We start from the raw sequence: 20,432 nt of genomic DNA on the forward strand, positions 1-20,432 counted from the left end.
ATATTACCGTCAACCACAGTAATATTATTGTGTTTACAGTAATATTACAATAATAGACAGTAATATTAATACAAACACCACAAAAAAATAATAATATTGATGTTGTTGACAGTAATATTATTGTGTTTACAGTTATTTTACTGTCAACGACAGTAATATAATTACGTTGACTTGTCAACAAATCAAAAAAAAATAAAAAAAATAATAATAAATAAAAAAATATAATATTGCATTAATTTACTGTCAACGGCAGCACAATTACATAAATGTAATGTCAACGGCAGTACAATTACGTTAATTAACTATCATTGACAGTATAATTACGTTAATTTACTGTCAGTGACAGCACAATTACGGTCAACGTTTAGCGGCGGACGTGGAAAAACAAAACAAACCAAACAAAACAAAAAACTTAAAAAAACACTAAAAAAAGAGACCGCCGGAAACCGGCGAAAAAATCCGGAAGAAAAAAAAAAAAAAAAAAAAAAAAAAAAAAAAAAGTCAACGCCGGAGACCGGCGTTGACCGCCGGTCAACGCTGGAAACCGGCGAAAAAATCCGGAAGAAAGAAAGAAAAAAAAAAAAAAAAAAAAAATTAAAAAAGTCAACGCCGGAATCCGGCGGCAAAAAAAAAAGTTTTTGAAAAAAAAAATATTTTTTGAAAAAAAAAAAATTTTGGGTCAAAATTTAATAATTTGTGAAATTTGGGGTCAAATTGAGATTAAATTAAGTTAAGGATGAAATTGGAGCATATTAAATTATACTCCAAAAAAAAGTCAAAATTGAATTTTTGTGGTCAAAATTGAACTTTTATGGACAAAATTGATTAATTTGGATTACAATTAAGAATTGAGTATAAATGGTTGAGGGTAATATTGGGATATACATGAATGTTTCCTTTAGTTATAATAAATATTAAAGGGATGGGCTTATTGGTAAAAGAGATATGTCCCCTAAACCTAGAATAATAAACATGCTTGGTTGGGGACTTTTGCATAAAAATCCCTAATATATATATATATATATATATATATATATATATCAATACTAATCAAATCGATTAGATTTCCATAAGTAGTTTCGTACTAATCAAATTAAAGTGGTTACTAACAACTCAATTAGATGGTTGTTAATAGTTAAATTAAAGGTTTGTAGCAACCGTAAAAATTTCATAATTTTGGAAACCCACTTGTTTATTCGGGAAGAAAAAGAAAAAGAAGAAAAAAAAATGGTTTCCTATATGCCTAACTCGAATTCCGGCGACGGAGGGGCAGATGCCGATCTGCCTCGCACTTTCAAGTACTTGTTAGGTTTGTAAAATTCGCATCCGTCAATTAATTTTCATTCTCCGAAGTCAGATTTTTTTTTCTTTTTCTTTTTTTTTTTGCGTATAATGATTGAATATATATAGCTACGCAGTTTCTGTCAAGAGGAATCCCATTCATATTCAATTCCTGGATTGTCAGACACCTCTCCGAAGAAGATTACGCGGTAATCATATTTTTTACTATTTATTATTTTCTTAGCATTTAATTTCTCTTTTTGGGGGATTTGGTGCGAACTTTATTTGAAAAAAACGATGGAATTATGTGAGGAAAGGCAAGACATTATTTTAGAAAAATGAATTTTAAATGAAGTAAGAGTTGGAGTTTTTGGGTGAATTCGAGTTGCCAAGATTCGATTGGGTACCCCAGTATAGCACCGGCATTTTTTTTTAATGATATTTTAAAGACTTGGCATGTTTAAGTTTTTGGTTCTGAGTTCATATGTTTCTATGGCAGAAGTTTCTTGTTATTGATTTTATGTTCATTGTTAATTCAAGAGAATTACGTATGTGTATAACTTGATAATATGACTTGTCTGTCTTGTCATAACGTGGAGCTGCTATCTGACTCACTGTATTTCTTGACACGATGCAGCTCTATGCTGTACAGTTCCATCTGTTTGTTACCTGTGTCTTGTTTCTAAGTCGAGAGGGGTTTCGACGAGCGTGCATGAGGGCAGATATGAAATGGTACCTTTGAATGTTTTCATTTTTGCTATTTTTGCCTCTATATATATATATATATATATAGTCCATTCTCTTATACTTGCTGTTTAGCCCTTGATTGCCTTCACTACTATTGCTTCCATTAGGTAGTACATATCTTCAATTGAATCATGTGGTTCTGTGCTCTTAATCCACACATAATATCCATCATATGGATGACATTTAGCAGCTTTACTTCGATTATATTTGCAAAGGTGGTTTCCTGTTGTAGTAAAGTTCGATATAAACTGATCTTATCACTGGTTAACATTTATCGCAGTTAAATGTTCTTGTTCCCTTAATCGTCTAAATACTCATGTCTACTAAGTCCTCTAGTGCTTCCAACAATAATTTCCTGACGGATATATTGCAAACGCAAGCATATGCATGAAAGATTAGTCTTCTTCAGTTTTCTGAATTTAATCCGGGGAATCGATTTACCTGTCTCTTGCAGTGATGGTGATTCGGGAACAGGAGTAAATGCTGCTAAACTTTTGAAAGTGGCCTGGATGACTTTTCCTTTAGGAATACTAGTTACACTTGCAGCATGTTTATTTGTCTTCAGGTGGCAAGGCCTAAGTTATTCTAGTCCATATGCACAAGCTATCTTGATTCATGGTGAGCTAATTACATACTCACATGCTTCGCAAATCTAATCATGTGGGTTGTTGGGGTTCGTCAAGAATAAGATTGAGGTAATTTAGAAGAAAAAAAAACAAATGTATTGCATTTGAAAATATTTAATGCAAGAGTGCCAGCTAACTTTAAGAGTACAAAATGCAACATCAATTAATGTAGCCTTTGCGTTCATTGATTATTTTGGCTGTTTCATTGTTCATCAACAATATCAATGGGTGCTGAATGTTATTAATGTTGTTACTATAGAACTGAGGTGGTCATTTGTCGGTTCATTCATTCATTCATCCATGATGGGGAGTTGATTGGTTTCATTAGGTTTAACTCCTCAATTTTGAAATCGACGAATCATTTTTTAGATGCTTTTTTTTGGGTGAGTCACATCCTTCGACCAATTATTATGCTTGGGGAATAGAACTGTTAATTAAATATAGTTAAAGTTATGTTCCATATTTTTTTTTCTCTGTAGTTAAGACTTTTCATATAATATGAATATGCAGGTTTTGTTAGAGTAGGTGACCAACAAGCCAACCTGTGGCTGTGGTCTTTCGTATTTATTATTGTAATAAACGAACCTTTATTCGTATTAATGATAAAACACCTTGGCATTCTATATCTTTGTCCCTTTGTCACAAGCATAGATATAGTCCTTACAGTTATTACAAGTACTAGTAATTGATCGTTAGGATCGTGAGATATTTACTTAAGTATTATAACTGTTAAACGTGTTCCTAGTCGAAGGGTTACGCCACGAATGAGGATATCGGCCTTTCCCATTAAGACTAGCACTTAGTGTATGTGTACTGCATCTCATCAGTAAACGGTATTGTGATATCGGCATGCATAAGTGGGTGCTCGTAAGTTGACGAGTTCACTGAACTCCCTCACCCTAGAAATCTCTAAGTGGTTCCCAATAATCGAGTAGAGATATCTATGGTATAGTTGTACACCATTAGTCCTTATGACCTAGACATCACCGTGACTTCACTAGAGGACCAGCTGTATCGTGACCTGTCCCTGAGTTCCACCGAGGACCATCCCAAGGGCCAGTGTTCGTGCAGTCCGAAATCTAGTGGGAGGTCTGTGCATTGTAGTCGGGGATTCGATCGCTAGAATAGTCTTGGATGTCCTGTGTGTTCTGAAAGTTTGTAATCATTCTAAGTCTCTGGCCAGAGCTGACTAAGTGATGATTAGAGAATTTGATTCTCTAAGTCATGCACGTGACGATTACAACACTTGGAACGATCGCACCGTCATCGAACATATAAAGAGGTCTCGATGAACCAATGCCTCTAGTTCGATCGGGACATATGAATCGAAGGGACCGTACTGTACGTTAACTATATCTGAAGGTTCTTGCAGGCACTTCATTTGTATCTAGGGAATCATGACGCGTAGTTGCTAGACGCCAATCTTGATTCGTTGGGTGATTAAGGTGAAACGAGCTTCATCTTAATCGTAACTCGAAGGGGACGAGTTTTGACCACAAAGGGTTGTGGGCCCACGGCTAGCTTACACCTGAACCATCGAGGGTCACACTGCTCGTGCACATGAGATCTTTGAATAAACGGTCAGAGATAAAATAGTTTATCTTTGCATGATTGGAAGTCAATATGATTGAGTCCAACATTCATAATTTGGAATTATGAATGAGAATAAGAAAAGGAAAAGAATAGGCGAACGTGTTAGTGAACTTTCTAAATCGGGAAGTTTCCAAATTTAGAAAGTGCACTGAACTAGGGTTTCCACTTTTGGAAAGTTGGAAAATGAAAGATGGCACTCGTAATGACGAGGGAATTATAATGATTCCGAAAATGTAATCGTTGCAATTTTTCGGTCATTAAATTGAGAGAAACGAGCAAGTAAAAGTACTAGCGAACTTAAGCTGTTGGGCCCGGTCCAACTTAAGCCCGCTAGGGTTTTATGCAAGGGACTATAAATACATGATTTATAGGCCTTGCACATAAAAAAACACACAAAAACCCTAACCCTAAGCGGCCGTCCACTCTCTCTCTCGGCCTCTCTTTCCGCGGCCATCACCGCGCCACCGTCGCCGTTCCGTCGCCGGAATCGGCCGTTCATCGGCTGTTCCTCTTTCGGTATTCTTTCTCTTTTTGTTTCTTCCGTTTTATTCTAACTACTTCGTGTCTAGTGCCACGTTTTAGTAGATCGAAGTATACGAGGTGAAATCCGAGAGGAGGAAGATCGTAGATCGAAGAATCGAGGAGCAACGCACGAGCCGAAGCTGCACGCTGCCCCACGCGCCGCCCCGAAGCCGCGCGTATACCGCACGCGCGTATACCGCACGCGCCGCCGTGACCTCACGCGCCGCTGCTGCCGCTGCACTGCTGCTGCCCCGATTGTACGGATTGGTTTCCGTAGCAATCTCGACGTGTTAAACGCTCCTACCTCACGCGTCAAGAGGTAAATCCACGAAACCCTAGTTTCGTTTCGATTAGGTTTAGACTATGATTTCATGTTTGTTTCGTATGATTTTATGTGATTATGTGTAATCGTTTTAAATCATTACAAGCATGTTATTTGGTTTAAACGCGAGCATGTTAATTGATTTAAATTCGGTTAAATTTATTAGCATGTATGTTGTTTTTAATTTCGCTGGAAGCGCAAAGGTACGCAATTAATTGATTTAATTTGTCGGGCATGTACTATGTGCGTTTTAAACTCGTTTAATTCGCATAAATTTTTGTTTTCCGCTGCGTACACGTGCCCGAAACCCAACAGTGGTATCAGAGCTCGTTGCGCAATTAATTGCGTTCGTATTTATATGCTATGATTTTATGCATGTTCGATTTATTAAAGTAGTGATTGTCGTATTATGTAATTGGGAGTTTTCGTAAGTTTAAAATATTTTTGAAATATTGTTTAGAATTTTTCCAGCTTTAAAATTGTTTAAAATTGGAAAATCGGATCTGAAATTCTTTTAAAAATGTCGGATTTTTAATTGTTCGGATCGAACCGGTCGGACCGGCCGGTTCGATGGTTGTGTGCGATCTAGTTGACCGAATCCACGTGGATTCGGGTCGGTCAGACCGGTTCTCGGTCCGACTGACCCGGCCCACTGATTTGGGTCAGCTGGACCGGGCAGAACCGGACCGCTTCGGTCCGAACCGGTCAGACCGGTTGGGCCGAACCGGTCCACTGAAAATTAAAAAAAAATAAAAAAAAAAAAATATATATTTTTTATTTCAGATTTCTAAAATTAAACTTAAAACAAATTGATTTTAATTTTTGGAAAATTATTTTCAATTAATCCCAATTAGATAATTGGATCGACAATCATCTATTTTAGTAAATAGGTGTTAGATTAATTAAATTGATTTAAATTGTTAAATTGATTTCAATTAATAGAACACATATATAATATTGATTATAAATTCAACTTAATTAGTAGCACCTCAACATTATTTGAATGATTTATGCTAGTTGAGGTTCTATAATTATTTTGAAAACTCGATAATTAATTAATGTAATTAATTATGTAGTTAGGTCGTATGTTCCTCTTAGGACAATATGCGCTTCCATATACCTTTAGAGAACATAGATGTAGGAATCACATAGACCAATCCAAAACCTTCTGATGAGATAAAACTTTTAATAAAACCCCTCATTCTTAATCTAATTGAGAATCATTTCAAGCTATAAAGAATAACCCAATCTGTTGAGTTATTTCTTTCCTTCTGCCAACGGTTGGATTATGTGTAGCCCTTTGCTGTAGTGCAGTAAGCCGTGTTAGCGGGGAGTGCTATGGTAGAGTAAGCTGTAATTCAATTGACATATTGATGAAGGTAGCCATAGAAATGGGTTATGTTGGATTAACGTGGTCGGCTAGATTAACTAGGGACTGCATTAGTTTGGCATAATCAAGTTCTATGAGCATCTTTGATTGGTAGGTTAGACTTGACACACGACGATTTTGATATTCGCGAGATTAACTTAGGTCATTATCAAGTGTGAGGAAAATTAATTTAGGGTCATATTGTGGATATGATTGATTGTGATCTACCTTTGGGCAAATATAATCGGGCTAGATTAACTACAGGTTATATTTGTCTATTGGACCTAAAGCCCATTAAGAAAAATCAGTTTTCTCGTTTGTCTACTAGAGGGAAGTGGAACTCGATAAAATTAGTGGGAGAACAATTAAATAACACAAGTCCAAACATTTAATTGTAACAATCATTTAACGCGAATCTCTAATAATCCTCTTCTCTATATGTCTCAGATAATTATGTCTAAGAATCCCATAATGTCAATCCTCGACAATAAACTCAATGGCCCTAATTACCTAGATTGGTTGCGTAGTCTTAAGCTTGTATTAACCGTTGAGGGGCGTCTCTATGTTTTGAACGAGAGACTTCCCGCCACAATACCTGCCACAACAACTGATGCTGAAAAGGAAACTTATGAAGTTTGGAAGAAAGATGACACTCATGCTAGGTGCTATATGATAGCCGCCATGGAGCCCGCGCTTGCGAGGAAATATGAGTCTCACTTGCATGCTTTCGATATAAAGGCTCATCTCGATAGCATGTATAGTGAGAATATTAGGGCATCAAGGTACGCTGCTACAAAGGAGTTGATCACAGCGAGACTGCGCGAAGGGACTTCGGTCCACGAGCACTGTCTCAAAATGATCACTCTCCTTGAAAAGCTAGTGAATCTTGATGTCACCCTCCCGGCCGAGCTCTCGTTGGATTTGATCATGTTGTCTCTTCCTAGTTCCTATGAATCGTTCATAGTGAACTTCAACATGAACAAACTAGATCCTCCCTTGGATGAGTTAATGAACATGTTGGTCAGCTTCGAGTCCACCATTAAGAAAGAGAAGTCTGTTCTCATTGCTGCTACTTCTGGAAAGAAGAGTTCTTTCCAAAAGAAGAGAAAGGAAAGAGTTCCCTTCCCTAACAGCAAGTTCGAAGTGGGTGAAGGTAGTGGGGGCCCCAAGGCAAAGGTTAGCAAACAAGTTGATGATGCTTGCCATCACTGTGGAAAGAAAGGACATTGGCGCCGCAACTGCAAGGCTTACCTGAAGCAGAAAGGTTCTGAAAAGGGTACGTATTTCATTGACGTAAATTTGTCTGGCAACTCTTCTTCTTGGGTATTGGATACGGGCTGTGGCTCACATTTGTGCAATGATTTGCAGCTAATGACAAGAAGTCGAAGACTTAGAGCGGGTGAGACCTACCTAAGGATGGGGAATGGAGCAAGAGTTGCTGCTGAAGCCATTGGCACAATTTACTTAAATGTTTTGGATTCTAGTTTTCCTATTGTTTTGAACGATTGTTTATTTGTTCCGTCGCTCATTAGAAACCTTATTTCTATTCCTGTATTAGATATTGAAGGTTTTACTTTTGTTTTTGGAAATTCGATTTGCATTATACAAAAGAATGAGAATTTGATTTGCAAAGGACGGCTATTAAACAACTTGTACGAACTAAATCCAAGTGAAATACCTATTAACGTTATATCAGCGAAACGTAAGGAGATAGATCAAAACCCCGCACAACTTTGGCACGCTAGATTAGGTCATGTCTCTTTAAGAATGATGAACGATTTTGTTAGTGAAGGATTGTTCTCTTTGGAGGACGTGAAATCACTACAAACTTGTGAATCCTGCCTTAAAGGGAAAATGACCAAGTCACCCTACAAAGGGAAAATGGAACGAGCCGAGGGTCTTTTGGATTTGATCCATACAGACGTATGTGGTCCACTAAGTGTTAGTGCGAAGGGTGGATATAACTACTTCGCCACCTTTACCGACGATTATTCTAGGTATGGGTATGTGTACTTGATGAAGTACAAGTCTGAAACATTTGAAAGGTTCAAAGATTTTAGACATGAAGTAGAAAAGCAACTCGGACGAAGTATTAAGAAGCTGCGATCCGATCGTGGTGGAGAATACTTGAGCATCGAGTTCATTGACTATCTAAAAGTAAATGGGATACAGTCCCAATGGACTCCACCGGGAACTCCTCAACTTAATGGAGTGTCCGAACGTCGGAATCGAACTTTATTAGATATGGTTCGATCAATGATGGGGTTCACGAACTTACCGGCATACTTGTGGGGTCATGCACTCCGTACTGCCGCGTATTTGCTGAATAGAGTTAACACCAAAGCAGTTAAATCCACACCTTATGAACTTTGGCATTCCCGGAAACCCAACTACAAACATATTAGGATATGGGGTTGTCCCGCTTATGTGAAGCGGTTAGTGGGAGATAAGTTAGATAGTAAATCCGACTTGTGCTATTTTGTGGGGTATCCCGAAGACTCAATGGGATACGAGTTTTATTATGTCAAAGAAGCAAAGACGTTTGTTTCGAGAAATGCCACCTTTTTGGAAAGGGAGTTTCTATCCGATAGAAAGGGCAGCATGATAGAACTTGAAGTAGTTCAAGAACCACAAAGTGAAGTTCAAACGCAAGAACAAGTAATCGAACCAATACAACAAACCACTAATATACCTCCTGAACCTACGGTACGTAGATCCGAAAGAGTTCGGAAAATGCCGGATAGGTTATTCCTCCTCGAAAATGATGAAGATCATGTTGAGCTTGGACGAGATCCAAGAACATACAATGAGGCCGTATCGGATGCGGACATGGGACATTGGCTAACTGCCATGAAATCCGAAATGGACTCCATGTACTCCAACAAGGTATGGACCTTGGTAGATCCACCCAAAGGAATTGTTCCTATAGGTTGCAAGTGGATCTATAAGAAGAAAATTGGAGTTGATGGAAAGGTATCGACCTATAAAGCTAGATTGGTAGCAAAAGGATACACTCAAAGGCAAGGTGTTGACTATGAGGAAACCTTTTCGCCAGTCGCGATGCTGAAGTCCATTAGGATTTTGCTGGCCATAGCTGCGTGGTACGACTACGAGATATGGCAAATGGATGTGAAGACCGCCTTCCTTAATGGAGATATTGAGGAAGAAATTTACATGGCGCAGCCGGAAGGCTTCATATCTTCTGGAAGTGAGCAAAAGGTTTGCAAGCTCCAGCGATCCATTTATGGATTGAAGCAAGCATCCCGTAGTTGGAACATTAGGTTCGACTCAACTATCAAAGAGTTTGATTTTGAGAAGAATCCGGAGGAACCTTGTGTATACAAGAAGGTTAGTGGGAGGGCAGTGATATTTTTAGTGCTTTACGTTGATGACATTCTACTCATTGGGAATGACGTAGGAATGTTGCAACAAACGAAAGCATGGTTGTCCACACGTTTCTCAATGAACGATTTGGGAGAAGCATCTTATGTATTAGGAATACGCATCTATAGAGATAGAGCAAGAAAGATGCTTGGCTTATCCCAAAGCCTGTACATAGACACCGTTATGAAACGGTTTAGCATGGAAGAATCCAAGAAGGGATTCTTGCCAATGTCCCATGGGGTTCGTCTCTCGAAATCTATGTGTCCGCAAACACCTAGTGAAATCGAGGAGATGAAAAGGACGCCTTATGCTTCTGCCATAGGAAGCATAATGTATGGCATGCTATGTACGAGACCCGATATTGCGTATGCTGTGAGTGTCACAAGCAGATATCAGTCTAACCCCGGCCCGGCTCACTGGAAAGCCGTGAAAGATATTCTCAAGTACTTGCGAAGAACTAAGGATATATTTTTGGTCTATGGGGGTGCCGAGTTGAAATTAGAGGGTTTTACTGACTCTAGTTTTCAATCGGATGTGGACGACTCAAAGTCGAATTCTGGATTTATATTCACGCTTAATGGTGGTGCCGTGTGTTGGAAGAGTTCCAAGCAACGCACGACGGCCGATTCCACTACCGAAGCGGAATACATTGCAGCGTCTGAAGCTGCAAAAGAAGAGACTTGGATAAGGAAGTTCATCCAAGAGTTGGGTGTCATTCCTGATGCTAGTGATCCAGTACCGTTGTACTGTGATAACACCGGAGCCGTGGCACAAGCTAAGGAGTCACGATCTCATCAGAAGTCGAAGCATATTCTGAGGAAGTATCACGTGATCCGAGAGATCATTGATAGAGGTGAAGTTAAGGTAGAACGAGTCACCTCGGAAGAGAACGTTGCAGACCCCTTCACGAAGCCTTTACCGAGATCGGTCCATGAGAAACATCGAGAGTCGATGGGATTGCGATTTATGGGTAGTTGGCTTTAGGTCAAGTGGGAGATTGTTAGAGTAGGTGACCAACAAGCCAACATGTGGCTGTGGTCTTTCGTATTTATTATTGTAATAAACGAACCTTTATTCGTATTAATGATAAAACACCTTGGCATTCTATATCTTTGTCCCTTTGTCACAAGCATAGATATAGTCCTTACAGTTATTACAAGTACTAGTAATTGATCGTTAGGATCGTGAGATATTTACTTAAGTATTATAACTGTTAAACGTGTTCCTAGTCGAAGGGTTACGCCACGAATGAGGATATCGGCCTTTCCCATTAAGACTAGCACTTAGTGTATGTGTACTGCATCTCATCAGTAAACGGTATTGTGATATCGGCATGCATAAGTGGGTGCTCGTAAGTTGACGAGTTCACTGAACTCCCTCACCCTAGAAATCTCTAAGTGGTTCCCAATAATCGAGTAGAGATATCTATGGTATAGTTGTACACCATTAGTCCTTATGACCTAGACATCACCGTGACTTCACTAGAGGACCAGCTGTATCGTGACCTGTCCCTGAGTTCCACCGAGGACCATCCCAAGGGCCAGTGTTCGTGCAGTCCGAAATCTAGTGGGAGGTCTGTGCATTGTAGTCGGGGATTCGATCGCTAGAATAGTCTTGGATGTCCTGTGTGTTCTGAAAGTTTGTAATCATTCTAAGTCTCTGGCCAGAGCTGACTAGGTGATGATTAGAGAATTTGATTCTCTAAGTCATGCACGTGACGATTACAACACTTGGAACGATCGCACCGTCATCGAACATATAAAGAGGTCTCGATGAACCAATGCCTCTAGTTCGATCGGGACATATGAATCGAAGGGACCGTACTGTACGTTAACTATATCTGAAGGTTCTTGCAGGCACTTCATTTGTATCTAGGGAATCATGACGCGTAGTTGCTAGACGCCAATCTTGATTCGTTGGGTGATTAAGGTGAAACGAGCTTCATCTTAATCGTAACTCGAAGGGGACGAGTTTTGACCACAAAGGGTTGTGGGCCCACGGCTAGCTTACACCTGAACCATCGAGGGTCACACTGCTCGTGCACATGAGATCTTTGAATAAACGGTCAGAGATAAAATAGTTTATCTTTGCATGATTGGAAGTCAATATGATTGAGTCCAACATTCATAATTTGGAATTATGAATGAGAATAAGAAAAGGAAAAGAATAGGCGAACGTGTTAGTGAACTTTCTAAATCGGGAAGTTTCCAAATTTAGAAAGTGCACTGAACTAGGGTTTCCACTTTTGGAAAGTTGGAAAATGAAAGATGGCACTCGTAATGACGAGGGAATTATAATGATTCCGAAAATGTAATCGTTGCAATTTTTCGGTCATTAAATTGAGAGAAACGAGCAAGTAAAAGTACTAGCGAACTTAAGCTGTTGGGCCCGGTCCAACTTAAGCCCGCTAGGGTTTTATGCAAGGGACTATAAATACATGATTTATAGGCCTTGCACATAAAAAAACACACAAAAACCCTAACCCTAAGCGGCCGTCCACTCTCTCTCTCGGCCTCTCTTTCCGCGGCCATCACCGCGCCACCGTCGCCGTTCCGTCGCCGGAATCGGCCGTTCATCGGCTGTTCCTCTTTCGGTATTCTTTCTCTTTTCGTTTCTTCCGTTTTATTCTAACTACTTCGTGTCTAGTGCCACGTTTTAGTAGATCGAAGTATACGAGGTGAAATCCGAGAGGAGGAAGATCGTAGATCGAAGAATCGAGGAGCAACGCACGAGCCGAAGCTGCACGCTGCCCCACGCGCCGCCCCGAAGCCGCGCGTATACCGCACGCGCCGCCGTGACCTCACGCGCCGCTGCTGCCGCTGCACCGCTGCTGCCCCGATTGTACGGATTGGTTTCCGTAGCAATCTCAACGTGTTAAACGCTCCTACCTCACGCGTCAAGAGGTAAATCCACGAAACCCTAGTTTCGTTTCGATTAGGTTTAGACTATGATTTCATGTTTGTTTCGTATGATTTTATGTGATTATGTGTAATCGTTTTAAATCATTACAAGCATGTTATTTGGTTTAAACGCGAGCATGTTAATTGATTTAAATTCGGTTAAATTTATTAGCATGTATGTTGTTTTTAATTTCGCTGGAAGCGCAAAGGTACGCAATTAATTGATTTAATTTGTCGGGCATGTACTATGTGCGTTTTAAACTCGTTTAATTCGCATAAATTTTTGTTTTCCGCTGCGTACACGTGCCCGAAACCCAACAGGTTTTGCATGCGTACTTGAGCTACTGGCAGAGCCGTTTTATATATTATCCCAGAACTTGGTTTTTCTCAGATTTCGATTGGTTGTTGAAACTGCAGCTACTCTTTTCCGCTGCATAATAACATCTATCCTCATCCTGAAGCAACCAAGCCTGGTATATAGTAATGCTTGATGTTTATTTCCGAATTTAACGGCAGTATGTAATTTTTCGACCCAACTATTTAGTTACTTCAGATGTCATGTGTTCTTCTTCTTGATTCTACAAACATCTTCGTTTGCTTCACTTGGTGTACTCTGACTGGTCCCTAGTCACTGTCTCTGTTTATAACAAAATTATGGATTCTTTGTGTCCTCTTGCTAGATATTTTGTTAGTATGTGAAACGGTTCCCAAGTAGTTTAACATCAACTAATGATTTAAGGTACTACTGTCTGAATTGCAGGAGAAAGCAATTGTATTTGCCCTGTCACAGGTTACATACGGAGCAACTATTTTCTTCGGTTACTGGGGCTACTTTCTTCTATTTCGTGTGTATAGAACTTCTGTTCTATTTCCATTCAGGTACTAATTACCCCTTCGTTATTTTAAGCTGCATGAATTTTCAATACGTTTTCTAGATTTTCCATCCTGGTATTCTTTGAGAATCAGTTATCAATATTTTCTAGATTTGTTGTGATGCCTGACGAATATTCATTGTTTCTGTATGTTCCTCTTTCCCGTTATTATTCATCCTAATTTTTTTTTTCTGTTGGTGGATCATTTTTATTTTAATATACCAACTTGGGTAGTACTTTGTTATACAATATGAGTCAAACGTCTTTCAAAAGTAAAAGATGCCATTTCTTTCTTTTTTCAATGAAAAACTGAAAAAGTTGTTGCAGGGTAGGAAGTACAACGGATCATAACAGACCGCTTCTGAACATGTGTGTGATTTTTACTCTTCAATCGTTCCGGAAGTTGATTCTTCAAGAAGGTGAAAAGATGGTCCTTGTATGGTTAGATACACCATATAACCAAGCAGTTTATGGTCTTGTAGATAAACTAGGTATGTCAATCATAATCCTTTGCCTTGCCTTGAATTTAACTTTTCATGAGATAGCATGCATTCTTAAGATGGATTCTATTGGTGGATATGGATAATTTTCAGGGAGCTTAGTTGTGAGGCTCGTATTTCTTCCATTTGAAGAAAGTTCCTATGTTACATTTGCAAGGTCTGCATCAGGTTTATATCTCTCCTTTTACGTGTTTTCTAATATTGCGTTCTAGTAAACGTTATATTTTATTATTTTATAACACAATTTACCAAAGTTGGTACCTAGCCCTCATCACTAGGGTCAAGGTGTAGGGTTCAAATCCCACACCTCCCATATTCTCCTATTTGTAATAGGATTTGAATTTGAAAGGAAAATAAAATAAAATATTTTGAATTAGTATTTGCAAATATTGGAGATGCTGAATTATACGATGACATATCGGTAAGTAATTTGTCAAAAATTGCCCGAAAAGCTTTTGAAACCAACACATGATTATCATAAAATATAAAGGAAACGATGAGCAATATTCGAAATCTTATGTTTCAACTTGCAGCTGTAGATAAATTTTCCGGAATGTGTTTGGCAAGGGCGTATTTGACCTATTATAGATTTATATTGCATTAGCTTCTCACGAGTGAATTTTGATGTGCATGCAGGAGATCACAAGGACAAAAAAGTGCGCTGAAGCTTGTTTTGCTAATAGGTATCTACTTTGTCACAGTTCCTGCTGAATTTCTTGTTATAGTATAGTATTGACAGCTTAATTTCTTGTTAAAAGTTGTATATTATAATTTACGATACTCATTGTGAAACTGCATCTGCTTGTAGCATGTTTAGCTAGAAGCTATTTAATTCGATATGGTGACTCATAAATGGTATATCTGAAATGATAACGTGAAGGAAAATGAAGTCCGTCTGTTAGAAGTTTAAACATAGATAAATAATTTTTAACTGACATAAATAATCACGTCTGTGTAGAAAAGTTACATGACATATTTATAGGCTTCTTGCTCCAAATGCTAGTTCATTCACATAGTGTTTTAATAATTTTAATATTTCAAGTGCGTATCGTAATTCGTAACCATTAAGATGTGATTTTGCTAACAATTTATCGTTTTATTCTATTTTCAGAACTTATGTTTGTTTCTTTGGTCAGGTTTAGTGGTTATTGCGTTTGGCCCAAGCTATTCTTATTCCCTCATCAGATTGTTGTATGGTAGGAAATGGAGTGACGGAGAAGCTTCGAAAGCACTCCAATGTTTTTGCCTTTACGTGATAGTTTTGGCCATGAATGGTAAAACATTGACGCATATCACTCTGTTCGGTTATTTTTAAAATATAACAAAGTCAAAATCTCGAATCATATTTAAGGTGTTCTTTTTCTACGGAATTAAAGTGATTTTCTTTTATTTATTTATCAGGTACATCCGAGGCATTTATGCATGCAGTTGCAACAGAGAATCAACTCAAACGGTCGAATGACTCGTTACTCGTCTTCTCATTGATTTACCTAGTCTTGAATGTCTTACTTATACGATCAGCAGGCGCAATTGGATTAATATTAGCAAATTCTTTGAGTATCCTTTTTTCGACTTCTCTTTCTTCGCGATTAATTTATTCCCATGGTTCTTTTTCTGTTTCGTATTTCTGGTTTATATCTCGTGGCGTTTCATTGGTTCCTTGACTATGTGACAAAGACATGTTCTTCAGGATAGTCTATTCAGCAATTTTCATCAGAAAATATTTCAAGGTACATTTATACATCTTTTATGCATTTCATATTTTTTATGATTGTAAATATTTTTTATTTATATTTTTTTGATGCAAATTTATGTCGTTTTCGCAGGATTCTTCATCCTTTTCCTTTAGAGACTGCTTGCCGAAAGGAAGTGAACTTCTACTTATTTCAGGTGTAGCCACCTTTATTCTCGAGAGAATATATCTCGACCGAGAGAATTTCTGGTCAACTTTTACGATTCACCTCTCTTTTGGTTTGGCGTGTTTCAGTGTCGCGGCTTTTGTAATGTAAGTATTACTTATCGTAACGCAATTTGTTTTTTTTCGTGTTTTATTTCTAATTATTACATTTTTATCAACAGCTACAAGAAAGAGAAGCCTTTCATCAGTAAAATCATACGTTTTCGTAAACACGCTGATTGAAAGCTCCGATAAAATAAAACATACACGGTTAGTTAGATGGGCAAAAATCGTATTGATTCTGGTGTAACCAGTGGCGGAGCCACCCTTTGGCAAGGGTGGGCTCCAGCCAGTGGCGGATCCAGGATTTTTGCCAAGGGTGTTCGAAATAGCGTAAAATAAAAAATTTAAATCACTTTAAAAAAATAGTGACTAAAAATTTACGATTTGCAAATTTTAGAAATATTTAAAGAGAAAAGAGGTGAAAAATATTAACTATTTCAATGGTTTGGACCATTTTGAGAGAAAAAAAAGTTACGATTTGCAAATTTTAGAAATATTTAAAAAGAAAAGAGGTGAAAAATAATAACTATTTGAATGGTTTGGACCATTTTGAGAAAAAAAAAGGAAAAAAGTATTTCGTGAGGTGCAGAAATCGAACCTGAGACCTCTTAACCTTTAAAAAAGGTCTTTACCACTCAACCATCAGCTGTTTTATTCAAATTATGTATAACAGTGCATTTTATTTGTAAATTCAAGGGTGTGCAGCTGCACACCCTAGACCATATGTAGATCCGCCACTGGCTCCAGCCCACTCTCATTTTTTAAAAATTTATACTATCTATTATATCTATATATTATTAGCCCCCCCAATAGTTTAATTTAGCCCATCCAAATAATTTAGTCTAGCTTATTTATCAAAAAATTATGTTATATTAGTTGAACTTTATAATTTGTAGTTATTTTATGCTATTTTATGTTAATGAATAAAAAAAAAAAATCGGGGGCGCTGCCCCCGAACCCCCGTCAATGTTAAGCCCACCCACCCATGTAATTTAGTGTAGCTTATATTAGTTTAAATTTATAAATTTGTAGCTATTTTGTGCTATATTTTTATGTGAATGAATCAAAACAAAAATCGAGGGTGCTGGCCCCCGAACCCCCGTTAATGTTAAGCCCACCCTGTCTTGAAGTTCTGGCTCCGCCACTGGGTGTAACCTAAACCGTTGATGACATTTTCATTTTTGCTCGAGTAGATTGTTACCGATGAACTTGTGTAAGAATGTATTGAAAATGATGTGAGCCCTTTAAATTTATCATTGATCTTGGGATAAAAGTTAACTTCATTCGGGTGAATACAAAGGAGAATATAATTTAATTATTTATTTGCATTTTGAATTATTCGATCAATCAACATTTACGTAATTGTAATTTTAATGAGTAAACTGCAAAAACTATTTTATAAATATTTTAATTATTTTATTTAAAAAATAATCAATTTAGTTGTTTACTATTTTTTTTAATTTCTAAACAAACAAATTAAAAAGAATAAATATACATATAATATGTATATATATAAATACATTTTGAGGGACAATTTTGTCATTTCAAGTCTAAAAAATCAGCTAGGGGGGATTCTGCCTTTGACTAAATTTCACAGGGGGGGGTTTTGCTAGTTTATTTATCACAGGGGGGTTTTCGCTATTTCGAGATAACACAGGGGTAGTATTTGCAGTTTACTCTATTTTTAATATGTAACCAAAACCGATACCGATCCAAAAAAACGAAAAAAAAAAACTTGTATAATCTACAAATCAATTTCACCTTTATCCTCAATCACTTCGGAATCTAAACTAAAAAGAAAAGAGGGTAAATTACGGGTACCCAAGATAAATAACTTAAAAACCCATATAGTATTGGTAAATTACAAATAACCCCTAAAACTAACAGCCCGTTGGAAACCTTAACGGAATGAATGAATTGTCTAAATTACCCTTTTATTAAACAAAAAGAATGACAAATCTATGGGTATTATATCTGGGGTAAATTTGGAAATTCATTACGAATATTCAAGATTTTGGGAGAAATAGCTCAGGGGTATTTGTAATGACCAATATCACGAAGGTTTCTAAGTTATTTAGTCTTACTTCAGGGTAACGGTAATTTACCCCCAAAAAATAAAATAAAATCCCAAACTAAAACTATCAACAATCTAGGGAAAAAAAAAATAGAAGAAGGTGCAAAGAGCAGCTCGAGCCAAGTCAAAAATCAATATAATCTATGTATAACTTTCATTACTTATTAGTAAAATCCCTACTCAATCAGTACTTTAATCTCCCCCCACTTAAATTAATACCTCGTTTCAAGACAAGGCAAATTCATTCGGCGGGCGAAGGCACACAGCAACCTCATGCTCCTCCGGCCCCACGCGATGCTTAGGCACATTAATCTCAAGAACCGTTCCACTCTTATCAAAGTAGGCTTCAAGTTTAGCATTATCAGGTATCCGAGTAGGCAACGTGATTTCTCTTTTAAACTCGCCAGGTGGACAGTGCTCAGGCGCCGGATCGGTAAGCTTAAAACTCCGTTCGCCTCTCTGAACAAACGGCATACAAGCAGTACTCACGGACGATATTTTCACCACACCGTGACTCAGAGTATTCCACCAATGCACTTTCACCTTTTCCGGATCGGCAAAAGGCAAAGTAACAAGTATTAAATATCCTTCTTCATCTTCGTATATAGTTTTAGCCGCAGTTACGGGTCCGTACACATATTTCATCACACCGCTAAACTCACTCAACCAATGCGGCTGCTCCACAGTGTGGAACTCTCCGTTAAGATCGTTCGGCAAGAAACAATCTTCGAATAAATCTTTCCTGTTCTTGTTAGATAAGAGATCGATTCCATTGCCGTTTATTGCTTGGTTTAGTGGCTGAGTTGATAAATTCAAACCCGACCCGTTGAGCAGTTTCTTTGTGGGATTAGTGTGCGAGTTGTTATTCTTCAAACTTTCGAGTTCGAAGTCTGTATTTGGGAGATTTCTCCAAGAACCGAATTCTTTCGCCTCGGGTACGATAGAGAAGCTGAGATCTCTACCCGTTAATTCGACCCACTTCTTCTTTTCTTCTTCGTCGAGGGCTGTAAAATTAGGCGATGGAACGAGCTCAATACCATGTAAACACTGTGGATTAGAGAGTCCTCTGTACTGCTTCCTCTGCATTTTATGAGACCTGACGAAACCCTTGTCGGCACTAAATGGAAACGGACGCTGACCTGGACGAGCGTGACCGTTCATGTAACTTCTCAACTGCATTTTACCGAGTGCATTTTCGGGCCGATCCTTGAAAACCCACATGTACATGTTCTCCATATCGTGCTGCACTAAGAAGACATCGAGTTGAAGATCGGATTTTTCGAAGCCCGACGAAACCCCGTTGACTATGTTCTTGCATTTCGATTTGTCTTGCAAAACGGGCTTGAAGTAGAAGCTGAAGAAGAACCAAGCACCCCAGACACTATCCAATTTCTTAGCACACTTTCGACCCGTCTTAGGCAAATCGAGAAGCTTATCCGAGTCAATGGCTTGGTATCCAAGACCAGCATCGAGAATATCAAGCGGATCGGTGCTCCACAATTGAGGGGGAGGGCTTTGCTCTACTGAAAACGGCAGATTGATATCCGGTGGTCCCGAAAGAATATTATGCCGATTCATATCTCGGTCCGATTCTTCGTGACAGGTGGCGATTGAATCCATTGACAAGAATGTTGATGGTGGGCAGTTTTCGAAACCTAAGCTTGTCAGAAAATCTTCCCCCATTTCTTAATCCTATCTAATCAATTGTGGGATTTTCTGAAAAAAACCCCACCTTTTACACAAGTTTAGCAAAAAAACCATAAAAAAAACACCGCAAAACTCATTCTTTGAGCAGAAAATCAATATGGTTCCTGATGAATTTTATCAATTCAGAGATTTGGCAAATCGGGAAGAACAAATCTATCAACCCTAAACAGGAAAAATCAATTGATATATGTACAATCAACAAGGGTTTGCGCGATAATTAAAAAAATAATTAGCTTAAAATTCAAATAAAATAGGGGATCAGAAATTTACCTTGAGTACGTTAATCCACGCAAAGATCTTAGAATTCTCTGCAACAATCTACAACTGAGGAAGAGGGCGAAGGATTGAGATTAAACGTCGACGGTTTCCGTTAAAAAAGACGTCCGTGATAACGGTTTGAGGGTCGACGAAACGATGGATGTTCTTTCTTTGTGATAAGCGCGTGAATGGAACGGCCGAATGGGGCTCCCGCAAATGAAAAGGTTAATTGCATTGGAGTACAATACAAGAAAATAAAATCTCATTTCAGTCCTCAAACTATATGTTATTATAATAAAAATATTTTTAATCCGAAG

General features: G+C 38.2%; 2 protein-coding genes across 2 annotated transcripts; one reads left to right on the forward strand and one right to left on the reverse strand.

Moving 5' to 3' along the window:
* The first annotated feature begins 1,205 nt into the window (after positions 1-1,205).
* On the forward strand, positions 1,206-17,394 carry LOC105972707 (uncharacterized). The gene is given in 16 exon segments (XM_088820867.1): positions 1,206-1,309; positions 1,411-1,490; positions 1,919-2,013; positions 2,483-2,646; positions 13,066-13,217; positions 13,505-13,623; positions 13,944-14,107; positions 14,210-14,284; positions 14,753-14,770; positions 14,773-14,799; positions 15,253-15,390; positions 15,518-15,673; positions 15,794-15,846; positions 15,943-16,121; positions 16,196-16,316; positions 17,224-17,394. Coding segments are annotated over 15 exon segments (1,563 nt in total). The 5' UTR covers positions 1,206-1,227; the 3' UTR covers positions 16,257-16,316; positions 17,224-17,394.
* An 870-nt stretch (positions 17,395-18,264) lies between these two features.
* On the reverse strand, positions 18,265-20,375 carry LOC105960719 (hypothetical protein). The gene is made up of 2 exons (XM_088820868.1): positions 20,128-20,375; positions 18,265-20,019 (listed from the first exon to the last, which is right to left on the reverse strand). Exon 2 carries the CDS (start codon positions 19,831-19,833, stop codon positions 18,376-18,378), a length of 1,458 nt encoding a protein of 485 aa, XP_088676994.1. The 5' UTR covers positions 19,834-20,019; positions 20,128-20,375; the 3' UTR covers positions 18,265-18,375.
* Between the last annotated feature and the right edge of the window lie 57 nt (positions 20,376-20,432).

The sequence above is a fragment of the Erythranthe guttata genome, chromosome 7, assembly GCF_056151865.1.
Source record: "Erythranthe guttata isolate IM_541 chromosome 7, IM_541, whole genome shotgun sequence".
Classification (NCBI taxonomy): Eukaryota; Viridiplantae; Streptophyta; class Magnoliopsida; order Lamiales; family Phrymaceae; genus Erythranthe; species Erythranthe guttata.

Coding starts and splice junctions, on each gene's coding strand:
- LOC105960719 (XM_088820868.1), bottom strand. CDS start 19,833: ATGGGGGAAGATTTTCTGACAAGCTTAGGTTTCGAAAACTGCCCACCA.